The sequence below is a fragment of the Salvelinus alpinus genome, chromosome 6 (genome assembly GCF_045679555.1).
Source record: "Salvelinus alpinus chromosome 6, SLU_Salpinus.1, whole genome shotgun sequence".
Lineage (NCBI taxonomy): Eukaryota > Metazoa > Chordata > Actinopteri > Salmoniformes > Salmonidae > Salvelinus > Salvelinus alpinus.
This window is the reverse complement of record NC_092091.1, coordinates 78,968,673-78,986,290: the sequence shown is the minus strand read 5'-3', so window position 1 is coordinate 78,986,290 and position 17,618 is coordinate 78,968,673. Positions and strand designations below refer to the sequence as shown.

At 41.2% G+C, this 17,618-nt stretch overlaps 1 protein-coding gene across 3 annotated transcripts; it reads left to right on the top strand.

Annotated features, from left to right (window-relative positions):
* Positions 1–2,791: 2,791 nt before the first annotated feature.
* Positions 2,792–17,213, top strand: LOC139579467 (GTPase IMAP family member 5-like). 3 transcript variants are annotated; one of them, XM_071408168.1, is made up of 7 exons: positions 2,792–3,115; positions 6,477–6,636; positions 11,376–11,489; positions 11,671–11,775; positions 14,213–14,510; positions 14,642–14,690; positions 15,339–17,213. In XM_071408168.1, the coding sequence occupies exons 2-7, from the start codon at positions 6,533–6,535 to the stop codon at positions 16,127–16,129; spliced, it is 1,461 nt and encodes a 486-aa protein (XP_071264269.1). In that variant the 5' UTR covers positions 2,792–3,115; positions 6,477–6,532; the 3' UTR covers positions 16,130–17,213. The 3 variants fall into 3 exon arrangements, with proteins under 3 accessions (XP_071264269.1, XP_071264270.1, XP_071264271.1); XM_071408169.1 differs by having other exon boundaries at positions 2,792–3,365; XM_071408170.1 differs by lacking the exon at positions 2,792–3,115 and adding an exon at positions 3,378–4,884.
* The last annotated feature ends 405 nt before the right edge of the window (positions 17,214–17,618 follow it).

The following is a 17,618-nucleotide window of genomic DNA, read 5'->3' as shown; positions in this document are numbered from 1 at the left end:
TTACTCTCTCTTTACAGAGAACCCCTGTGGTTCAAGTCTGCTCTGTGCATGTCTGAAAGTGACAGAGCCAGCAGCCAAGAGAGTTTTTCACAGTATGTCAGAAAAAAGTATTACACTTATGAATGTATGTAAAATGCTAATATGTATTAGATCCAGTACAATGGAATAACTAAGACCTGAATTTGAATGCAGCGTGTTCCGATTCCTCCTTCTCTTTCTGTCCAGCAGGGTCAATCAAAAACACTTGGCCTGATGCTTCTTTGCAGATACTGGGGAAGCAATATAGAAATGTATTGATCCCTTAAATGATTTTACTATTAAATGACCCATATCACAACCCTCATACCTCTTCACAAAAATGTACCTAAATCAATTTTGGAAAAATAATTTTACTCACAAATGACTTAGGAAATTATTTTCCCAGTTAGAAATAGTAGACCATGCATCAAATAACTATTTTCATCAGAAAAACGAACCCTCAAATGCAATATTGCATTTTGTAAGTTGTCTGCAGGTGGCTTGTTGTGAATGCACCCAAATATCAAGTCATTATCAGGTTATGTAAACTGCGTTCTAATACTCAACATAGAAGGATGTCTTAATGTACAGTATATGAAAGTGATGCTATGAAAAGGATTATATCATGTTATCAAGCTCACTGTGACTGACAAATCCCTGCCTATTACTGTGATTAAAAAGAGCATATGAAACAGTGTTTTTCATGAGGCCTACCTGTGCGCCTTCCTTTACGCACCTCTGTTCGAACACCTCTCCTGTCCTTGATCAATACCACATACAGCCATTTGCGGATCTTTTCAGTGTCCGTGTGAAAGATAGTTATTGCGAGGATGGAACATTTGTTGATATAAAAAAAAAATGTTTTACATGTAAAATGAAGGCCTGCAAAGCTTACAGATTTAAGTCTAATAGCATGAGATGAAAGTACACAAACAAGAGTGTGCAATATAGAAGGGTAGTCAGCGGACATTAGGTCACATGACCAAGGAGCTATTGAAATTATACATTTAGAAAAATCCATGTAAAATCATGTGAGATGAAAATGGACAAACTAAAGGGTGTGCAATGTGTAGGCCCACTGAGTAGACAATCTGAACCTTGTTTGAAGTCACCAGGTAACATGACCAAGGAGCTATTGAAATTCTACATTTTGAAAAATTAATTTAAAATCTTGTGAGATTAAAATGGACAAACTAAAGGGTGTGCAATGTGTAGGCCTACTGAGTGGACATTCTTAACCTTGTTTGGAGTCACTAGGTCACATGACCAATGAGCTATTGAAATTCTACATTTTGAAAATGGACAAACTAAAGGGTGTGCAATATAGAAGGGTAGTCAGTGGACATTCTGAACCTTGTTTGAAGTAATTAGGTCACATGACCAAGGAGCTATTGAAATTCTACATTTTGAAAAATGAATTTAAAATCTTGTGAGATTAAAATGGACAAACTAAAGGGTGTGCAATGTGTGTCTATGCCATTGGGTTAGCTACAACCAGTTTTAAAAGTATTTGGAGTAATGGTTAAAGAGCTATTGAAATTTAAAAAATGTGATTTGTCACTATGTTGACGGTCCCTAACTGCTGTTGGTGGACGTAATGAAAACTACAGGCGAATATCCATCGAATATCCAACCTGAAACTGTCTTTACCTCGGTCTACCCGGTGCTAACAACAATGAATCTAACTGCTAACTAGCAAACTCACTCTAGCTAAGGTCAATTCCGGCGAAATTTTTACTCAAATAAGTATTTTTTTTGTAAACCATAACAGGCTACTCTAATTTGAGGAAATCGTGGTTAGTTATCCGACTCGGACATCATGTTTGAATGTTAAATGACGAGACCGAGACATTGATGCGAGTAACCAGTCTTGTTCAGTACATTGCAATACATACGGGTATCTATCTCAGGCACACCAGTAAAAACACTGGAGTTGCAGTAATTAACATTTACCAACAGATGGCAGCACTGTGTCATTTTCATTTTACACCCATAACAGAGCTCACTGGCTGGTACTGTTGCTGACGTTTCAGGAAGCAAACGTTCATCTCCAGGGTGTCGGCTCTCTCCAGCTTGGAGCCGGGCTGTTGATTGAGGAACTCATGACCAGTTATGCCAATTTAGCAATTTCGTTGCTAGATTTAGCAACTTCTCAGACTACCCTGGCAACAAATTTAGCTACTTACATTTTTTGTTGTTGAACTTTTAGCAACTTTTTAAAAGTGACTCAGCGCTAAAATGCACGTATTTTCCCTCTAAAAAACGATTTTCTCTGTCACACATTCAGTCACAACACACGTGCCTAGCTGCAAATGTGCATTGTGAGTGACGTCAGCAGCAGGCAACAGCAATTTCCGCAAATTGCAAATCATTGCTGCCTGTGCACGAGCTGAGCGTCTGCTGCTGACGTCACTCACAATGCACTTTTGCAGCCAGGCACGATAACTAACTAACAATACACTGCTTAAAACTATAATTGTTCAGAATGTGTAGGTTACCTAGATAAAAATAAAATAAATACAATTTAATTGTTCAATAATGTGTAATTTTTCAATAATTAAATGTGTTGTGTTTAAAAATACAAATATCTGATCATATGAAATGTGTTGTGTTTATATTACTTTTACAAACAAAAATATATGATTAACAAACAAATCTAAACGAACAAATGTCAAATCATATTTTTCGCCGAGATGCCCAGTCAATTTGAGTAACGTTATTGTGTATTCTACGTAATGACGCCGTTTTACGTTTTTACGCAATGATAGCACAACGTAATTTAGCAACTTTTAGCAACAATTCGACCTGCTTCTATACTGTAACGACCCTGGGTTTATAAGCGCGGAAATCGACTCTACCGCACGCGCATGCTTTTCCGGCGCCGGACCTCGGGCTAGGAGGTGGAGGTTTCGAGACCTGCTCCCTGTTGTTTCATTACGTTTCAGATATATGTTTCAGTAAGATTGGATTTTTAGCATTTATAGCAATGCTATGTACAGCAGGGATGGAACGTAAGTCGCAGACAATTGAGGTGGTGGCAGCTGCAGAGAGGTATTTGGGTGTGCGAGACTTGACATCAGAAGAGTTACAGGGTGTGGTAAGTGGTGGTGATGTACCACCCTTTTAGTTTTTTTGTGTGTGAGTGTAGTGTTAGATGGTAGAAAACCAGCCACGTCACGGACACCAACGGCACGCTTCCAGACAAACTAAACACCGCGGCCTTTGTGGAGCGATGGGTAACGATGCTTCGTGGGCGACCGTTGTTGATGTGTGCAGCCTAGGCCTAATACAATTCACTAAAGATGACCGTCATGAAAAAGACAACGAAATGACTTTATGAATATCAAGTGGGCTGAACTTCATATTTATTTCAATGTATTTATTTATTTCAATGTTACCATTACAAGATACTGTAGCCTAGGCTATGTTGCTGGGTTCAATCTTTTATTGTTATTTTATATTATTCATTAACACTTTCTGCCTAATGCCTGTAGTGTTTTTCAAATCTAACCAAATTCAACTTTATTTGTCACATGCTCTGAATGAAATGCTTACTTACAAGCCATTAACCAACAGTGCAGTTCAAGAAAGAGTTAATTAAATATTTACCAAATAATCTAAAGTAAAAGGCTATATACAGTGGGTACCAGTACCGAGTCAGGTTAGTCAAGGTCATTTGTACATGTAGGTAGTGGTGAAGTGACTATGCATAGATAATAAACAGCGAGTAGCAGCAGTGTAAAAACAAATGTAAGGGGGGTGTCAATGTAAATAGTCCGGGTGGCCATTTGATTAATTGTTCAGCGGTCTTATGGCTTGGGGGTAGAAGCTGTTAAGGAGCCTTTTGGTCTTAGACTTGGCGCTCCGGTACCGGTTGCCGTGCGATAGCAGAAAGAACAGTCTATGACTTGGGTGACAGGAGTCTTTGACAATTTTTGGGGGCTTTCCTCTGACACCGCCTAGTATATAGGTCCTGGATGGCAGGAAGCTTGGCCCCAGTGATGTACTGGGCCGTACGCACTACCCTCTGTAGCGCCTTACAATGCGGTGATGCAACGGGTTAGGTTGCTCTCGATGGTGCAGCTGTAGAACCATGCCAAATATTTTCAATTTCCTGACGGGGAGAAGGTGTTGTCGTGCCCTCTTCACCACTGTCTTGATATGTTTGGACCATGATAGTTCATTGGTGATGTGGACACCAAGGAACTTGAAATGCTCTACTACAGTCCTGTCAATGTTATTGGGGGCCCGTTCGGCCCGCCTTTTCCTGTAGTCCATGATCCGCTCCTTTGTCTTGCTCACATTGAGAGAGAGGTTATTGTCCTGGTACCACACTGCCAGGTCTCTGACCTCCTCCCTATAGGTTGTCTCATTGTTGTCGGTGAACTTAACAATGGTGTTGGATCGTGATTGGCCATGCAGTCGTGGGTGAACAGGGAGTATAGGAGGGGACTAAGCACGCACCCCTGAGGGGCCGCAGTGTTGATGATTAGCGTGGCAGACGTGTTGTTGCCTACCCTTACCACCTGGGGGCGGCCGGTCAGGAACACCAGGATCCAGTTGCAGAGGGAGGTGTTTAGTCCCAGGGTCCTTAGCTTAGTGTAGTTATTCCCTCCGCAAGGCAATCAAACAAGCGAAATGCCAGTACAGGGACAAGGTGGAGTCGCAATTCAACGGCTCAGACACAAGACGTATGTGGCAGTGTCTACAGGAAATCACGGACCACAAAAAGAAAACCAGCCACGTCACGGACACCAACGGCACGCTTCCAGACAAACTAAACACCTTTGCCCGCTTTGAGGATAATAGTGCCACCATCGCGGCCCGCAAACAAGGACTGCGCCCCTCTCCTACTCTGTGGCTGACGTGAGTAAAACATTTTAACGTGTTAACCCTCACAAGCCTGCTGGCCCAGACGGCACCCCTAGCCGTGTCCTCAGAGCATGCGCATACCAGCTGGCTGGTGTGTTTACGGACATATTCAATCGCTCCCTATCCCAGTCTGTTGTCCCCACTTGCTTCAAGATGGCTACCATTGTTCCTGTACCCAAGAAGGCAAGATAACGGAACAAAATGAATACCGCCCCACTACTGCTCAGTTCTGTCATCATGAAGGACTTTGAGAGCCTAGTCAAGGGTCATATCACTTCCACCTTACCGGCCACCTTAGACCCACTTCAGTTTGGACTGGACTGGGTCTAGGGTATCCGGGATGATGCTGTTGATGTGAGCCATGACCAGCCTTTCAAAGCACTTCACGGCTACCGACGTGAGTGCTACGGGGCGGTAATCATTTAGGCAGGTTACCTTCACTTCCTTGGTCACAGGGACTATGGTGATCTGCATGTATCTATTACAGACTCGGTCAGGGAGAGGTTGAAACCGCCAGCGAAGACATTTGGCAGATTGTCCGCGCATGCTTTGAGTACATGTCCTGGTAATCCATCTGGCCCCGCGGCTTTGTGAATGTTGACCTGTTTAAAGGTCTTGCTCACATCGGCTACAGAGAGCGTGATCACACAGTCGTCCGGAACAGCTGGTGCTCTCATGCATGCTTCAGTGTTGCTGGCCTATAAGCGAGCATAAAAGGCATTTAGCTCATCTGGTAGACTTGTAATACTTGGCAGCTCATGGCTGGGTTTCCCTTTGTAGTCCCTAATAGTTTAAGCCCTGCCACATCAGACAAAAGTCAGAGCCGGTGTAGTAGGATTCAATCTTAATCCTGTATTGACGCTTTGTCTGATGGTGTTCAGATTAGTGTCCCGCTCCTTGAAAGCGGCAGCTTTAGCTCAATGCGAATGTTGCCTGTAATCCATGGCTTCTGGTTGGGGTATGTACGACGTCGTCCCCACAGTGACCGTACGTCGGTGCACTTATTGATGAAGCCGATGACTGAGGCGGTATACTCCACAATGCCATTGGATGAGTCCCGGGAAACATATTCCAGTCTTTGCTAGCAAAACAGTCCTGTAGTGTAGCATCCGCGTCATCTGACCACTTCCGTATTGAGCGAGTCACTAGTATTTCCTGCTATAGTTTTTGCTTGGAAGCAGGAATCAGGAGGATAGAATTATGGTCAGATTTGCCAAATGGAGGGTGAGGGAGAGCTTTGTATGCGTTTGTGGAGTAAAGGTGCTCTAAGTTATTTTTTCTCCTCTGGTTGCACATGTGACATGCTGGTAGAAATGAGGAAAAACTGATTTAAGTTTTCCTGAATTAAAGTCACCGGCCGCTAGGAGCGCTGCTTCTGGATGATCATTTTCTTGTTTGCTTTATGGCCTTATACAGCTCGTTGAGTGCCGTCTTAGTGCCAGCATCGGTTTGTGGTGCTAAATAGACTGTTCAAAATGTTTTACAGAATGTTATTATAATGTCAATTTTAAATCCCCAGCACAGCAGGCAGACAGTAGGCCGACTGCTTTTGTTTAAATATTGGTATTTACTCTTCTTATTTACAGATTGATACAGGACTAGACCAATCCTCTTCAGGATTGTGAGACCTCCTCTCAGAGTTATGTGTTATCATCAGGGGGCTGAGGGTGGAGCCATCCCTAAAGAAAGACAGAAGGATGGGTCACCATTTGAGGATCTTGATGAGACCATGGACCCTGATATGAGGTAGAGGGGGGTGTGTGCTTGTTCAACACTTTTATATCCTATGCTATAATTTTGTAATACAGAGGATGAAGAGGATTTTGACCAAAAATACAACACACCTCTCAGATATATACTAATATGTTCATATGATTTCTAGTAAGGATACTGAGTTACTGCATAGTAAATTACATAGTTAACAGAACATTTTATTCTAGGGGAAACCTTGTCAGTTTCATAACTGAATGCATTCAACTGAAATGTGTCTTCCACATTTAACCCTCTGAATCAGAGGTACGGGGGGCTGCCTTAATCAACATTATGTCATCGGTGGGGGTTAACTGCCTTGCTCAAGGACAGAACGGCAGATTTTTCCAACCTTGCCGGCTCGGTGATGCAAACCAACGACCTTTCGGTTAAAGGGCCAACACTCTTAACCGCTAGGCTACCTGCCGCCCCTATAATGAACCTAAGCATGATGGGATGTTTTAATTGCTTTAATTCTAGCCAATAGATTTGGTGTAAATGACTGTGAGGGAAAATCAAGGGCCAGTGGTAGTTCAAATGTAATTTGTCATAACCGCCTAATACAACTGGTTTAGACTTCACTGTGAAATGCTTGCTTACGAGCCCTTCCCAAGGATGCAGAGTTTAAAAATAATAATGAAATAGTAACACAAGGAATCAAATATACAAGAATGGAGCGATATACAGGAAGTACCAGTACCAGATCAATGTGGAGCTATATACAGGGAGTACCAGTACCAGATCAGTGTGGAGCAATATACAGGGAGTACCAGTACCAGATCAGTGTGGAGCAATATACAGGGAGTACCAATACCAGATCAGTGTGGAGCAATATACAGGGAGTACCAGTACCAGATCAGTGTGCAGCAATATACAGGGAGTACCAGTACCAGATCAGCGTGGAGCAATATACAGGGAGTACCAGTGCCAGATCAATGTGCGGCTATATACAGGGAGTACCAGTACCAGATCAGCGTGGAGCTATATACAGGGAGTACCAGTACCAGATCAATGTGGAGCTATATACAGGGAGTACCAGTGCCAGATCAATGTGCGGCTATATACAGGGAGTACCAGTATGTGCAGCGGTACGAGGTATGAGGTAGATATGTAAATGAAGGCAGGGTAAAGTGACTAGGCTACAGGATATATAATAATTATTATTATAATAATAAGACTAAAATAAAGTAGCAGCAGCCAATGATGAGTGTAAAACTGTGGATGTGTGGGCTTATGTAGAATATGTGTGTGGGAGTGTCAATGTAGTGTGTGTGTGTACGCTAGATATAGTTTATTGAGTGTGCGTAGGGACACTGCAGATAGTTTGTGTAACCGTTAATTGACTACTAACCTCTACAGGTGCAGTCCTTAAAACTTCTTCAGGCTCGGGGGCACTATTTTCACGTCCCGATGAAAAGTGTGCCCAAAGTAAACTGCCTGCTACACAGGCCCAGAAGCTAGGATATGCATATTATTAGTAGATTTGTAAAGAAAACACTCTGAAGTTTCGAATAATGTTTGAATGATGTCTGAGTATAGCAGAACTTATTTGACAGGCGAAACCCCGAGGACAAACCTTCCAGGTAAAAAATTTGAGGTACTCTTTTCAATGTGATTTCTATGGGGATCTAGATTTCTAAGGCACTTGCTTGCAGTTCCTATCGCTTCCACTGGATGTCAACAGTTTAGAAATCGGTTGATGTTTTTCCGTTTGAGAAATTAAGAAGTATGGCAGTTCAGAACGAGGGTCGATTGAAGTGTACTGTTTGTTAAAGGCGTGTGACCTGAAAGCTCGCTCCACGTTGTTTTTATCCGCTATTGAACACAGTTTATCCCATCTTAAATTTTATAGATTATTTACGAAAAAAAAGACCTAAAGTTGTATTAGGAAAGTTGTTTGAAATGTCTGGATCAAGTTGACAGGTAACTTATTAGATACTTTGTAGTCATGTTGCGCGAGTTTGAACCGGTGTATTTTCAGAATCAAACGCGCCAAATTGACATTTTGGGGATGTAATGACAGAATTAATCAAACAAAAGGACCATTTGTAATGTTTATTGGACATATTGGAGTGCCAACAGAAGAAGATCTTCAAAGGTAAGGCATGCATTATATGTTATTTCTGACTTTAGTGTTGTGCCTGGCGGGTTGAATTATGATTTTCATGTGTATGTTATTTTTATTTTTTATTTTTAATAAATTTTATCCCCTTTTCTCCCCAATTTTCGTGGTATCCAATCGCTAGTAATTACTATCTTGTCTCATCGCTACAACTCCCGTACGGGCTCGGGAGAGACGAAGGTCGAGCCATGCGTCCTCCGAAGCACAACCCAACCTAGCCGCACTGCTTCTTAACACAGCGCGCCTCCAACCCGGAAGCCAGCCTCACCAATGTGTCGGAGGAAACACCGTGCACCCGCCCCCCTCGGTTAGCGCGCACTGCGCCCGGCCCGCCACAGGAGTCGCTGGAGCGCGATGAGACAAGGATATCCCTACCGGCCAAACCCTCCCTAACCCGGACGACGCTAAGCCAATTGTGCGTCGCCCCACGGACCTCCCGGTCGCGGCCGGCTGCGACAGAGCCTGGGCGCGAACCCAGAGACTCTGGTGGCACAGCTAGCACTGCGATGCAGTGCCTTAGACCACTGCGCCACCCGGGAGGCCCCCTCATGTGTATGTTTGATGGGGTGCTGTCCTCAGATAATAGCATGGTTTGCTTTCGCCCTAAAGCCTTTTTGAAATCTGACACCGTGGCTGGATTACAAGAAGTTCATCTTTAAACCGGTGTATAACACTTGTATGATTTATTAATTATTATTATTATGAGTATTTCTGTTTTTGAATTTGGCACGCTGCTATTTCACTGGGTTTTGTGGGATTGGCGCGCGAAGGGATCACTAAGAAGTTAACTTAAGGATCGGTGTTCCGTCAACGGGACAGTTGTAAATCATGCAGCGCGTTATATCAAGATCACAGATTTTAGAGTAACAACAAATGTCGGTACATAGAAGTGTCTTATATCGGCTGAAAGCTTAAATTCTTGTTAATATAACTGCACTGTCCAATTTATAGTAGCTATTACTGCGAAAAAATGTCATACTATTGTTTGAGAAGAGCCCCTAACAACAAAACACTTTTTTCAATGTGAAAGGTTTGATAAATTCACCTCTGAAGGTGAAATGTGTACTTAAATCAAACCAACATTTCAGAATGTATCATCCAAAGGGTCCCAGAGATGACGTGTCGTTTTGTTAGATACAATCATTTTTCAGATCCCAAAAAGGTTCATATAGCACGTGCAATCGATTTTATATTTCAACTCGTTCAATTTGCAAACAAAGCAATCTGTGAAACTCTCACCCTAAACGTTGTTTGAACGAGTCAAATCACGTTCGTATGTGTAACGGATGTGAAATGGCTAGCTAGTTAGCGGTGGTGCACGCTAATAGCCTTTCAATCGATGACGTCACTTGCTTTGAGACCTTGAAGTAGTGGTTCCCTTTGCTCTGCAAGGGAACCGATTTGTGGAGCGATGGGTAGCGATGCTTCGTTGGTGACTGTTGTTGATGTGTGCAGAGGGTCCCTGTCTCGCGCCCGGGTCGGGGCGAGGGGACAGACGTAAAGTTATACTGTTACATATGTATTCCTCAGAGATCCTAGAAGGTAACAAGACTTCACTATTTCATTAGGGGTGTAGTATATCCTATAGAACACCATATTTGGTCAGAGAGCGACGCCTTCAGAGCAGCCATCACTTGAAGGACTGTATCTTTGTCAAATCGTGGTCAAACAAAGCCAGCTAGATAGGCAATGAGCTGGGCTTTACGGGAGTATCCGGAAACGCTGTCTCGGTCGCATAATGCACGCTAACCTTTTGCGACAGCATGCCTTTTCCTTTTGGACACAACATATAAGAATATTTGGAGTTATGAAGTTAAGAAAACTGGTTGTTTTGCAAATGTTGAACATAATATGGCTACTAATACTTGGAAATCAAAGTCCAAGTATACAGATTTGACGATTTTCTTGCAGAAAAATGGAATGTGAATGTGAATGTCTCATTCACGATTTGCCAAAATGTACCTGCGGACTTGACACTAAAAGTATTGTTGAGAACTCATTTTTCAAGTTATCCATCTGAAACTTTACACATACACTGCTGCCACCTTGTGGACACTATCGGAATTACTAGCAGTGATGGCTATAACTATGACCTTTCTCTTGCATTTCAACGATGGTGGTAGAAAAAAAACGTTTTTTTTTCTTTGTATTTTCTTCTATCAGATCTATTGTGTTATATTCTCCTACATTCACTTCACAATTCCACAAACTTCAAAGTGTTTCCTTTCAAATGGTACCAAGAAAATATGCATATCCTTCAGGGCCTGAGCAGTTAGATTTGGGTATGTCATTTAGGTGAAAATGGAAAACAAGGGGTCTATCCCTAAGAAGTTTAAGGCCAGTGGTAGTTCTACAGGTGCAGTCTTCAAGGAGCAGTAGTAATTCTACATGTCTTTTTGTGTTTCACAGCACCGCATGCTGCACTCACCTGCATCAACATCATCTGGAGATTTTATGTATTTTTTGCATTAAATTGAAATAACAAATGTCTCACATTCTCATCACTAGGAAAAATAAATAATCTTTTCACAGATGTTGACCCAGGTGAGTGTGGCTGTTCTGCTCTGATTTTAGTATTTACTACAACTGTCTGACTGTCATGTATTACTTGCAGTGTCCATCCTGGGAGAGCGGAGTCTATTTCCTCTGGTTGTTTTTCAATGAAGAGTAACAACTCAATGGATATCCCTATTAGTTTGAAGGAGGGGACCTTACAGCAAAATGAACGGTGAGAATCTATGTTCTACCTGGAAAAGTCAATAAGTGCCTAATGATTATGTTAATTAATGTAGGTGGCTAGAAAAAGATTTCACGTTACTGTGATTCAGATAATTATTGAGGAATATGATTCGTTTTATTCATTTTTTGTTGTTTTTAGTGTGTTTTGCCTGACTGTCTTGTACTACTAGGTGCCAATTAGAGATAGCAGAGTCTATTTCCTCTGATACTCTATCAATGAAGAGTGACCGATCCATGGATATCCCTCTTCATTTCAAAGGAGGGGTCTCTCTACGGTGAGATTGGTTTGAGCCCAGCTGTAAATAGCGCACTGTCATAATAATGCTAACCTCATGAAATAAGAGCTGTGACTTAATGCAAAACAAAAATACACATCATGATAAAAGAGTTATAGGTAGGTTATCATGTGTTATAAGCTCAGCAAAAAAAGAAACGTCCCTTTTTCAGGACACTGTCTTTCAAAGATAATTTGTAAAAATCCAAATAACTTCACAGATCTTCATTGTAAGGGGCCTGTACTCTGGAGTGGGATCGATTTGGAGGTGGAGGGTCCGTCATGCTCTGGGGCGGTGTGTCACACCATCATCGGACTGAGCTTGTTGTCATTACAGGCAATCTCAACGCTGTGCGTTACAGGGAAGACATCCTCCTTCCTCGTGTGGTACCCTTCCTGCAGGCTCATCCTGAAATGACCCTCCAGCATGACAATTCCACCAGCCATACTGCTCGTTGTGTGTTTGATTTCCTGCAAGACAGGAATGGCAGTGTTCTGCCATGGCCAACGAAGAGCCCGGATCTCAATCCCATTGAGCACATCTGGGACCTGTTAGATCGGAGGGTGAGGGCTAGGGCCATTCCCCACAGAAATGTCTGGGAACTTGCAGGTGCCTTGGTGGAAGAGTGGGGTAACATCTCACAGCAAAAACAGGCAATTCTGGTGCAGTCCATGAGGAGGAGATGTACTGCAGTACTTAAAACTTCTTATGGCTGCAGTCCCGTTAACGGGATTGATATGACAACAGCCAGTCGAAGTGCAGGGCTCCAAATTCAAAAAACAGAAATCTCATAATTAAAATTCGTCAGACATTCATGTGTCTTATATCATTATAAAGGTAATCTTGTTGGTAATCCCACCAAAGTGTCCGATTTCAAATAGGCTTTTCAGCGAAAAACACTACAAACAATTATGTTAGGTCACCACAAAACCACAATAACCACAGCCATTTCTTCCAGCTAAAGATAGCTTTCACAAAAACCAGAATAGAGATAAAATTAATTACTAACCTTCGATTATTTTCATCAGATGACATTCATAGGACTTCATGTTACACAATACATGCATGTTTTGTTTAAGTTCATATTTATATAAAAAAATCTGAGTTTACATTGAGGCGTTAGATTCACTAGTTGCAAAAACATCAAGTGACTTTGCATAGCCACATCGTTTCAACAGAAATACTCATCATAAATATAGATGATAATAAAAGTTATACACATGGAATTATAGATATACCTCTCCTTAATGCAACCGCTGTGTCAGATTTCAAAACTTTACGGAAACATAAACCATGCAATAATCTGAGACGGAGCTCAGATGAATAGCCAAATTAGCCGCCATGTTGGACTCAACAGAAACCAGAAAATACATGATAAATGTTTCCTTACCTTTGATGAATTCATCAGAATGCAGTCCTAGGAATCCCAGGTCCACAATAAATGCTTGATTTGTTCGTTAATGTCCGTTATTTATGTCAAATTAGCTACTTTTGAATTGTTCACCAAATACCCTAACCAAAGTCTCAAAGCGCGACCACTATAACGTGACGAAATGTCCAAACGTTCCGTTACAGTCAGTAGAAACATGTTAAATGATGTACTGAATTAATCTTTAGAATGTTGTTAACATACATCTTGAATAACGTTCCAACCGGAGAATTAAATTTTCTTCAATTGAGAGATGGAACGGAGCTGCCTCTCACGTGAACGCGCGTGTTGAATGCATGGTCACCTCATGGCAGTGATTACTAATTTCTGTCTCCTTCGACCGTCCTTCACATTAGAGTCATCAGACTTAGTTCTATTGACTGTTGACATCTAGTGGAAGCCGTAGGAAGTGAAAACCCATCCATATCTCTCTGTATATTCAATGAGAGCTTGGTTGAAAATATGGCACCCCCAGAAAAAATCCAAACAGGAAGTGGAACTTCTCAGGTTTTTGCCTGCCATATGAGTTATGTTAATCTCACAGACATAATTCAAACAGTTTTAGAAACTTTAGAGTGTTTTCTATCCAATACTAATAATAATATGCATATATTAGTAACTGGGACTGAGGAGCAGGCCGTTTACTCTGGGCGCCTTTCATCCATGCTACTCAATACTGCCCCTGCAGCCATAAGAAGTTAATGTAGCTGGTGGCCACACCAGATACTGACTGTTACTTTTGATTTTGACCCCCCCCTTTGTTCATGGACACATTATTCCATTTCTGTTAGTCACATGTCTGTGGAACTTGTTCAGTTTGTCTGTTGTTGAATCTTATGTTAATACAAATATTTACAGATGTTAAGTTTGTAGAAAATAAACGCAGTTGACAGTGACAGGATGTTTCATTTTTTGCTGAGTTTATTATCAGGCCTTTGTGTTAAACTGAATGGATCAGGTTCTTTTGATCAATGTATTTGATAAATGTTATTATCCAATTCCCACCAGGCCAGGAGAGGTATCCTTTGATATCTGCTCTGAGGTCCAAGCTGTGAAGTTCTGTCTGACCTGCAGTGTGTCCTACTGTGAGGCCCACATCAGACAACACTATACAATACCTAAACTAAAGAGACACACACTGGTGGATGTGACTGGAGACCTGGAGGAGAGACTCTGCCAACATGACTACAGTTCTCTGGAGGTGTTCTGCAGGACAGACCAGATGCTGATCTGCAGTCAGTGTGCAGAGACAAACCACAAAGGACATGATACCACCCTCCATGGGATAAAGAAAGCAGGAAGACAGGTAGTTCCTGGTTTGTTTTCATTCACTTCATTGAACGATGTACAGTATTTTCTCGATATAGAGGGGTTTATGTGTCAAAAGCAAAATACAGAAAATCACAGAAAGGATTGACTCTTCTTTGGTTTTCACAGCCTAAGAGTTTTGATGGAGACCAACACACAACGCTGACCTCAGATGATGGTAGGTATATGTGGAAACACAGAATAAACAGTCCAGGGACATAACCACACATCACTACCACATCTTCACCCAGCATCACTCTCTCTGACCTGCAATGTGGTACTCAGTACTCTGTCACTGTCTGCACTGAGCTGGAAAATAGAAAGCAAAGTCAACTGGTGTCAGCAACCCTCAGGTAAGGAAGTACCCTACTATGACTGGTGTCAAGTATTGAAAGCGTAGGCCTCCTTGTTTCTTAAATAATTCCACTGATTCATAAAGTCAGGTTTAATTTGGAAAAAGGTTATATTCTACTGACCATAAATGTTAGTTGCAGCCAAGAAGCAGTGTGAAACTGAAAAAGCAGCTTTTTGTATTGGTTAGTATACTGGCACAAGCAGGGGAACCTCTACTGAAATTAGGGGGATGTTTCCATTTAATAGTTTCCCTCTATGAAATGGAAGAAAGAAATAATGGGACATTACTAAGATAAACTACAATAGAGCTCTGAGGAATAAAATCTGCTCGAGTTCTAACTTTGGTGATGTCGTTCATTCATCCATTCACAATTATTTTAGTGAAACATGCAGTTTGTCAATGTGCTAACAGGAAGAACATCAAGGTTATACTCATGTTAAAGGAAACAACATTGTCCTTCTACTCTAACAGAACACGAGGTCCGGATTGTTCTGGTGGGGAGGACTGGAGCTGGGAAGAGTGCATCAGGAAACACCATCCTGGGGAGGAGGAAAGATTTCCCATCAAAGTTTTCCTCTGTTTGTCTGACAAAAGACTGTAACAAGAGAAAGGAGAAGGTGGATGAGCAAAGTGTAGTTGTTATCGACATCCCAGGTTTGTTTGATACTACATTGTCCAATGAGGAGTCACTGAAAAAGATTGCTAAATGCATCTCTTTCTCTGCTCCTGGTCCCCATGTGTTCCTGGTTGTGATCAAGCTGGGAAGATTCACTGAAGAGGAACAGAGAACTGTGGAGATGATTCAGAGATTCTTTGGTGATGAAGCATCCAATTACACCATGGTTCTCTTCACACATGGAGACCTTCTTGATGATGACGTAACAATTGAAGACTTCCTGCTTGAAAATCCAGATCTGAAAAGTTTACTTTCCCAATGCAAAGGGGGATATCATGTCTTTAACAACAAAGATACGAATCCCTCCCAGGTCACTGAACTGCTTGAGAAGATTAACAAGATGGTCAGGAGGAATGGAGAAAGATACTACACCAATGAGATGTTCCAGGAGGCTGAGAGAAAGAGAAGTAGTTGCTTAGTGTCTCTGCCCAGCCTGTTCCTGTTTAATGCTGTAGAACAAGCCACTGTACAAATGAGATGTTACAAGAGGCTGAGAGAGGGAAGTAGTAAAACAAGGTCAATGCTGTGTACAATGAGAGTCTGTAACATTACCATCTGTCATTGTTTTGACTGGTTGGGTGGTTGACTGGTAGGTTGGTTAGTTGCTGGTTGGTTGGATTGTCTGTGGACACATTCTAATGCTTTACAGACGTTTCTAGAGTGAAGTGTAAACCAGCCATGACACAGAAACATTAATTGATTACAAATTATGATTCTTAGATTACTAAATACCTTATTTGTTCAGTGTATTGTCAAGTCTTCATGTACAACCATCACTTTGATGTGATTTCTTTGTGTGCAACATGTATAAATACTGGAAATCAGTCAATGTTCTGACCTTGCTTAGTGTCTCTGCCTTGCCTGTTCCTGTTTAATACTGTAGAACAAGCCACTACACCAATGAGATGTTTCAAGAGGCTGAGAGAGGGAAGTAGTAAAACAAGGGGATGCTGGGAACGCTGAGAATCTAACATTACCATCTGTCATTGTTTTGACTGGTTGGTTGGTTGGTTGATTTACAGTTTGTCTAACGACTGTATGTGGACACATTGTAATTGTTTACACATTATATGAACTATACACCAACCTCAACACTTGAATAGTAATTGCAGACGAGTGACATTTCTTAAAGTACTGAATGTCAAGTACAACCATCACTTTAATATGATGATGATTTCTCTGTGTGCAACAGTGTTAAATCTAGATTAACAGAATGGCTTTATTATTCCAGTAACATAGTGGTATATCTAGATAATGATTTGATTTGATTTGGCTTTATTATCCCAGCAACAGTGTTATATCAAGAGAATGGCCCCTGGGAAAATGTTGGTTGTGGCACTGTGTATACATTTGTTTATGCGTTTGATTTTCCTTTTCTGAGAACATTATAGTACTGCAATCAGTGACCTGTTTGAATATACAGATTTAATGCTGCAAGGACTCATTCATATAAACATAATGACACAACTATACAGTATGGGAGAGAAGTCTATTGCATTTTTGTCAAAGATGTAGCATAATGATTTCATTTTTAAAAAATCTCAGCATTCTTTTATTATAGAAAAATGCATGTAACATATCCCATGACAAATCTTCTAAACATCAAAGGAAAAAATAAGTACATGTATCATTTAAATACATACAAAATAAAAATGTTGTGATTGTTGCTATATTCTTTTATTTTTTATTTTTTATTTCACCTTTATTTAACCAGGTAGGCAAATTGAGAACACGTTCTCATTTACAATTGCGACCTGGCCAAGATAAAGCAAAGCAGTTCGACACATACAACAACACATAGTTACACATGGAGTAAAACAAACATACAGTCAATAATACAGTGAAAAATAAGTCTATATACAATGTGAGCAAGTGAGGTGAGATAAGGGAGGTGAAGGCAAACAAAATATATATATATATAAAAATATAAAAAAGGCCATGGTGGCGAAGTAAATACAATATAGCAGGTAAAAAAACACTGGAATGGTTGGTTTGCAGTGGAAGAAAGTGCAAAGTAGAGATAGAAATAATGGGGTGCAAAGGAGCAAAATAAATAAATAAATACAGTAGGTAAA